This window comes from Cyphomyrmex costatus, unplaced genomic scaffold, assembly GCF_001594065.2.
Source record: "Cyphomyrmex costatus isolate MS0001 unplaced genomic scaffold, Ccosl1.0 scaffold78, whole genome shotgun sequence".
Classification (NCBI taxonomy): Eukaryota; Metazoa; Arthropoda; class Insecta; order Hymenoptera; family Formicidae; genus Cyphomyrmex; species Cyphomyrmex costatus.
In genome coordinates, this window is record NW_017280355.1 from 78130 (window position 1) to 86157 (window position 8028).

General features: G+C 32.6%; 2 protein-coding genes across 2 annotated transcripts; both read right to left on the reverse strand.

Moving 5' to 3' along the window:
- Window positions 1-447: 447 nt before the first annotated feature.
- On the reverse strand, window positions 448-1332 carry LOC108781183 (huntingtin-interacting protein 1-related protein-like). Its single transcript, XM_018549098.1, has 3 exons — window positions 1083-1332; window positions 733-999; window positions 448-641 (listed from the first exon to the last, which is right to left on the reverse strand). The coding sequence occupies exons 2-3, from the start codon at window positions 956-958 to the stop codon at window positions 511-513; spliced, it is 357 nt and encodes a 118-aa protein (XP_018404600.1). The 5' UTR covers window positions 959-999; window positions 1083-1332; the 3' UTR covers window positions 448-510.
- A 4963-nt stretch (window positions 1333-6295) lies between these two features.
- Elp6 (Elongator complex protein 6) lies at window positions 6296-7521 on the reverse strand. Its single transcript, XM_018549095.1, has 2 exons — window positions 7204-7521; window positions 6296-7128 (listed from the first exon to the last, which is right to left on the reverse strand). The coding sequence occupies exon 2, from the start codon at window positions 7121-7123 to the stop codon at window positions 6296-6298; it is 828 nt and encodes a 275-aa protein (XP_018404597.1). The 5' UTR covers window positions 7124-7128; window positions 7204-7521.
- Between the last annotated feature and the right edge of the window lie 507 nt (window positions 7522-8028).

The window sequence follows — 8028 nt, forward strand, 5'->3', positions numbered from 1 at the left end:
TAGAATTTTTAAAGACTAGTTAATTAAACGATATATTTTATGGGAAAAATCCATATTATATGACAAGATAGTGAAATAAAAGAAGGGAGGATGCAATGTATCGAAGTTAGTATAAATTGTATATTTATATAGATATTTTAATATCATCAGTTACTTTCGTGGTAATATATTATGTTAAAGTACAGATGTATCAAAAATATATATAAAAAATGATTTAAAGAATAATTTAAAAATATATTGTATATATTATATATGAAGGAGAGTGAAAAAGATGAGTAGTAGGGCGTATCTGATACGATTGGAATCAATATTGTATCAGATATTTTTAGAATCTCTATTAATTTGTTCTCTCTATTTTTTACATAAATATAAAAGAACAGATTCTTTGTACTCAATTATAATTTCAGATTTATTGAAAGGAAAGGCCTGAACCAATCTGTCTGTATATATCTTTTACTAAAATATCTAGAAAATTATTTGTCAATGTCCTTAAAAGGAAATGTGTTAATGCTAACGTCGAAGTGCGGCTAGACGTAATCTCTCGGTTTCTAGAGCTTGTCCCAATTCTAGAATTCGCACTTGTGCCTCCATTTCGAGTCTTTTAGCTTGATGTAAACTTAGATTAGACATATCTAGATCTTCTGTAAAATTTAAATACGAGAGTATTAAAAAAAAATTAAATAACAGTACACGATATGATATAATAATTTAATGTATTTTCAAATTAAATACCATTTTCCTCAACAAGATGATTGTAGCTTTTAGCAGTTGCTACAACATTCGCTGTAGCTTGAGTCACTTCTCTCGTAGCTTTAGAGAGTTCAGTCAAATCAAGCATATAATTATTGTATGCCTCCTCCAAATCATTAAATGATTTTTCTGTCGGTTCTAATAAACTTCCGAGATAATCGGGTGTGCAAGTTAACGCTGATATGGCCGGATTATCGATCGCATGCATTGTGTAATACAAGATAGATTCCGCCTCTGATATAGCATTCACTGAAACAAATATTCTTTTTTATATTTATGTATAAACTAATTTCAGCAAAAATATTTAATCAATACACACATTCATTACTTACATAATAAATCAAATAAAGCCGTGTTAGCGTCTGTTTATTTCATCTGATTATGGAATCGTTCAGAATCGGCTTCCAAATTTATTATTCGCAAATCCAGCTCTTCTTTTTGTACCAGTAAATCACAGAGATCTTCTTCTAAAGCTGTTTTCTTTGAATAGAGTCCAGTCGGGTTATGAAGATGATTTCATTAACATGAAGATTAATAAAAGTATAACAGCATCACAAATTGCGATAATCATTTGTTATATAAGGAACATATTCAGATTATATGGTACACCCACGGTAATTAATTCTGTCCCTCGGAAATTTTCACAAAATGAAAAGTGACCTCCTTTCTATATTAATTGTCACTATTCATGCACGATAAGGTTCAGGGTCTGAGCACAAGCACTGCCGTAATATTTTACGACATACTTAAGTTGTAGACGTAAATAACGCACAAGCTTTGGCGTATCGGCGTATGACGTGTTTATGTACATTATTGACATATCTTTCGATAGCGTGCATAAACACGTCATACGCCGATACGTCAAAGCTTGTGCGTTATTTACGTTTACAACTTAAGTAAAATGTTACGGCAGTGCTTGTGCTCAGACCCTCAGTCGTAACGTTAATCGTGCATGGATTGTGACAATCAATATAGAAAGGTGGTCATTTTTTATTTTGTGAAATTTTCCGAGGGACAGAATTAATTACCGTGGGTGTACATAAGTATCTTCGCTTCTCTATTATATACGTGCATTTACCACAAATTATTTACATTTTTAACGTGCTCATATAGATTATTTATTAATTTGTTATTTATACAATATTATTTATACAATATTATTTATACAATATGGATTTTTAAAAAATTTACGATGAGACATATCGCAACAATAAGTCATTTGTTACTTATAATCATTTTTTAGTATTTTATATTATTTGATATTATATATGGCGCATCTGGAGATTTTTATTATTAATAATAAATATAAAATTGACAATATAAGTCAACTCTTATTGTTAGTCAATTACATTCAAAATCGACAAAAAATCATTTTAATAGTCGACTATTATAAATATCAACCATAAAAATCGACTTTAAGTCGCGATCATAGAAATCAACTTTAAGTTGTCTTAACGATGGTCGCGTTCAGCAGACTCAACAGTTTTACAACTGTTTTATGATTCTTTGCTGAGATAGGACTATTCCTTTAGATCTAAAATTATAATCCAATCAGCGAGACGAATCATAAAACGGTTGCAAAACTGTTGAGTCTGCTGAACGCAGCCGATGTCTTTTGGAAGAGTCCTCAAAACGTCTTTTTCAGATGTCCTCAAGACGTCTTTCCAACTACCTGTAACAGACTTAAGCGGGGAGCACAGACTTTTGCATAACGCATAAACCATATACATAAAGAATTTGATTGGTCCATTGACTCATGCATAAGAAAATGGACCAATGAAATTCCTTATGCACATGCTTTATGCGTTATGCAAAAGTCTGTGCTCCCCGCTTTATTTTGGATAAAGTCCGAAGTCCGAAAGACGTCTTAAAAACGTCTTTTGAAAAAGTCCTCAAGACGTCTTTCTGACTACCTGCAACAGACTTATTTTGGATAAAGTCCGAAAGACGTCTTAAGAACGTCTTTTGGAAAAGTCCTCAAGACGTCTTTTTGAAGACGTCTTTTGGATGTCTTTCAGACGTGCGTTGTTCTCTGGGTTACGTCTCGTTCTCTGCCATAGCCCATAAGCTCATTGAGGTTATTTCGTTCGTTCCGTTCCGTCAATCAAGAAGACTAGAACCAGAGGCCCTATTCTGTAACTCTTAACGACAGTGTCGATATCGTTACAGTGTCGTTGCGCAGCTTTTTTATCGTATGAAATATCTGCGCAACGACACTGTAACGATAACGACGTTGTCGTTAAGAGTTACAGAATAGGGCTACAAGAGAGTAAACTCGGTCAAATATCGATAGAGGGGGTAGGCCAAAAAGTGACGGCGGATAACTTCCCCCACTCTTGCGCTTCATTAGTCCTCTCTGTACACTGATATGTATATATGGATAGCGAACGCCCTATACCAGCAATGCTAAATTTTTGTGTTGAATAGAAGGGCCGCCATGTTGACTCAGGTGTGTCATTTGAGAAGTGGGGAGAGTGGGGAATGAAGGATAGCGGTTCCGCGGGAGCTTTGAAATCAGTATAAACATAAATAGAAAGAATAAATATAGAAGAAGAAAAAGCAAAGGAAATATAGCAAGGAAATATAGCAAGAATAAATATTGGTTAAACTTATCGCATAACCTCAATAACGTAATTTATTAGTAAATTTCCCTTACCGATGAAGAGTTCTTTGCACCGATGCAGTCTTCTCTGCCTTTTTCCCACAGAAATAGCACTTCATATTGCATTTACAAAAACGATCACCAAATCTATAACTTCTTCTAAATTTGGATGGCCCAGGTTCCGGTAAATCCGGATAAACGTGGCCAGTCGTGCCAAAAGGAAATTATATGCTTCAAAAGATAGGTGTGAAACCAAAGTGGGTGATATCGTCACGCCGCAATAACGCGCGTCATGAGAGCCCAGGTCGTCAAAAGGTGCAAAATGACGAACAATCGAGACGAGCTCAACCGCGGACACGCATCTGTATGATACAATGCACAGTCAAAGTCGGCACCACTTTCAAAAATATACACTGAAGAGCACCCGAACCGAAACGCGTCCGTAACATATGACATATAACGCGACATATGTAAACATTACGAATGCACCCGACAGATACCGACAATTCCCGAAAATGACACAGTCGAGTCAACATGGCGGCTCTCAAGTCGGCAGTCGGCACACGAATTGCAGCCCATCCGCTATTATACATATCAGTGTCTCTGTCGCTCTGATAGTCGTTTTCAATTCGTGACTGCGCATGTCAAACAAACCTTGTTTCTGTTTGATTGAATTAAAAAAGATAAAACGTGCCAAAAATTTATCCCATGTGACTTACGATGACCGAGCGAATGTGCTGTGTTCGAAATTTTTTCAATCCTCAAGAAAAAGAAAATCGAAAAGGTTAAAAACAAGGAACTTGGTTATAACCGATGCGCAAACTTTCACACAATCATACAATGTGCAATGCCACTACGCATTGTGTGAATAACCGCGGATGTTTTTTGACCTACCCCCACCACGCTAGTTTACTCTCCTGGTTCTAGTCTTCTTGATTAGAGCATTCGATAAGGGCTGAATCATACAGTTAAAACATGTAATGCGCGTGTGTTATATATTGTAAATTTGTCGACATATTAAAGTAGAATTTTTAATTAAAATGTAGCTTACCTCGCTTTATTTGAAGTTAGACAAATTATTAATTTGACTCTTATTAGTCCCTTATATTACACAATTGTCAAAATAATAGTTTTTTTTACTACAGAAGCATTCTCCTGTAAAGGATACGCTTCAGTATCTCTTTCGACACCTTTTTCTCATATACTTTTTTTTTTAGCGTTATAATTTTCTTTCTATCTAAATATTTGATTTATAGCTATAAAAGTATAGATTGAGTCAAAATGTAGCTGTATTATAATAAAGAGATTATGTGTATTTCTTAATTTTCCTTTTAATTTCTAACTTATATTGTGATTCAGATAGTCCTATACAATCCTATATAATCTTCTAGTTTTCTACAAAGTATAAAAAATTCCTGAAATATTTTAGCTGTCAATTGCTGTAGCGATCCTGAAGTAATTCTTGACAACTGAGAAATATATGTATACAGTACCATTATTTCAGGAATTATTTTGCACTTGTATCTTCTATATGATACATCGAACATATGTAATATATTTCAGTTTGCTACAGATTTTAGAATTACAAAATTGTATTTAAAAAAAAACTAAAAAATAAAACTATACATGGTGTCAATGTTATACATGCTATATATACATTACTTTTATTAACGTTTAAACAAAAAATGCTGCAAAAGTACATTTTCAGATCGATTTTTAAAAAGTAACGAAAAGTTACCTTTTGAGTAACGATAACTGTATCGAGTTACTTTTAAAAAGTGATAACTAGTAACGGTAACTTGTTACTTTTTTATTCGGTAACAAGTAACTGTAACTTGTTACTTTTAAAAAATAACTTTCCATTCCCTGGTCTCCTGATATTTAAATATAATTGATTTGATTTATATAATATAAATATTTAATGTCATTTATTGTATAGATATAAAACATATAGACTTGTTACATATAGTCAATTCTTAGCATAGTCTAATAACATAGTCTAATAACTTTCAACAGAAACAAATGCTTTCATGCATATATACACCGCGAGATATTGGTACAGGGTTGTGTTCCAAAATGTAATTTTGGTTATTAAAAAGCTACAGTTTACGTTACGTCAACTATAAGTTTCAGTTACCGAAGTTACGTTTTGAAACGAATGAAATAGCCCTGAATGGTAAGTAGAGCAACAGATCTACAGCGGTAGAGAGATGTCGGATCTTGTAACAAATGGTATTGCAATATATTAGATAAGGACAGATGAATGTGTTTGAGTGAGACAAAATGATGTATAAAAAATAAATAAAAGGTATCACTATTATAATTTGGATTTAAAGATCTATACTATCGATTTCGATCAAGTTTGGCTATTGCTCAAGCATGCCTTAAAGATAAAGAGGAAAATTTTTACAATTTTTATAATTTGCTGAAGTTTTTTAAGTAGTAGACACTCTAAGGGCAAAGAAAATATCTTCATTTTTTATATAAAATTATATGTATAACATTTTTTATTTCCTTTAATAACTTTTTTGTATACCAAAATATTAAATTTAAAAAATTATTATTAATAGTTTACAAGATATTTTGTATTTCATACAAAAATATGTGTAATTCTAAAGATTAAAAAAAAATTTATTATATTATATAAATGGAATGGAAAATTGTATTATATATACATATAAATTATACAATTTTTCATTCCAGTTAATATAATTTTTTTTAAAATAGGATAAATATCTGACTTGCATTACTTCTAAAAGAATATTTTTTGTGAGAAATAGAGAACAAGATGCATGTTACAAATTAAATTACAAAAAGTATTAATTGTCTAATTCTAATTTGTTTTGTCTATCTCTGTACATATATACGTTAACCATAAGTATCAGATGTACATAAAAACCGATTATTAAAAACTCGAACATTATAGCAATGAAAAGTCATGATTTATGACAGGATAGACATTGTACCAGGTGCACAAATCTTTACTTGCCAATCTAACAATTTAAACAAATGTGTTGTTTTCTCTACTAAGTGATATTTAGATCTAACAGAATCTGTCTTCCAGTAAACAATTAGTTTACCAGATGTATCACTGAAATGTCCTGTCTTAAATGGTTGTGCTATAACACATACATGTGCCATATGTTTTAAGACATTAGCAATCACATCTGTATTCAAAGTCTGTAGATGCTCTTGATATGTATGTGCAAGAATACAAAGCTGTGACAAGGGATACAATGATATAAATGATCTTAAATATCTTATAAAATATATAGTATCACGTACACTAAGCCCAAGATCAAGAAAATGATTTATATCATCAATTATAAGGACAACGGATTCAGTAAATCTTGCTGCTTCATCATACTTCTCTTTAACATGTGCAAAAATTCGATATGCAATATCTACATGTTCTGTAGAAGTAATATCTGGAATAATCGTTTCTTTCTTATTTGTAAAACTTTTACATGTATCAATGATACTGCTGGCTATAATTTTCATTGGTTCGACAACAGTGACTCGGCCCTTTTTTTTTAAATTAAGAAGATTGTAGCCAAGTTTCATGCCAATGTTGTGATAATGACCAAAGGTATTATGACAAAGAATGAGGCAAACAGCGACGTCCATCCTTTTTAATGCATGTGATAAAATGGCATTCACTAAGAAATTTGCGTTGGTATTATGTTGCTCTTTGATCAAGATTGTTTTACCATCCATGTTTATCCTGTCAATTCCAAGAATATTGGATACCATTATCATTGGGGTAGCCATAATAACTGAAAAATAAAAGTACATGTTATTGTTACATTTTGCAAAAAACACAATGTAATTATTTAGTACCGCTTCCTCACCTCAAATTTTAAGGTAATTATTCAGTTGAGCTCCCCAATCGCAAAAATCAATAAATTTAGACTTATTTGATGCGTTTTTGTATAAATCGAAAGAATCTGGCAGAAAAGTGTTGCTATGCCCTGCGAACTGAGATATTAATACTTAATAGTAGAAGTAGACCACTTTTGAGGTTACGATTGTTACGAAACCTGTAGGCCTATTCTGTAACTCTTTAACGACAACTTTAATAGCTAGGGATGTCGTTGCGCTGATATTTTACATGGTATAAAACCTGCGCAACGACAGTATAGGGTGCCGTCTATCCATGGACATAGAAATATATTCTATGTCCATGCGTCTATCGCATATAACTTTTGACTACATACCATGGTGGAAGTCATATATATAATACTACTATATGGCTAGTGCCTATAAGAGGGAGTGAGAGGAAGCGGTCCCAGAACCACGGTGCGGGAATATATATTTCCCTCTCTTTCTAAGAGTACTTTGAGTGTTGTGCGCATGCGTTGGATTGATTGCATCCGCCAATAGGAAAATAGAGTGCGATCAGTGAGATGACGCGAACAGGTTATGCTCGTTATGCTTATTAGATGTGTACTGTTGTACACAGGCAAAAATGGTCAAGATATGTTATTTATGTGGCAAAAAGCCTAATGCGCCTAATGCGACTGAAAACATTAGTTTGCATAGGTATGAAATAGGTATTAGTTTGCACTGATTATCATGAAATTTCTGTAAGGGATTGCACTGTATTCTTATATACATAACGGCAATTTTGAAAAAGTTTATTTCATAAAATTAGGATTAATTTATTTATTCCGACT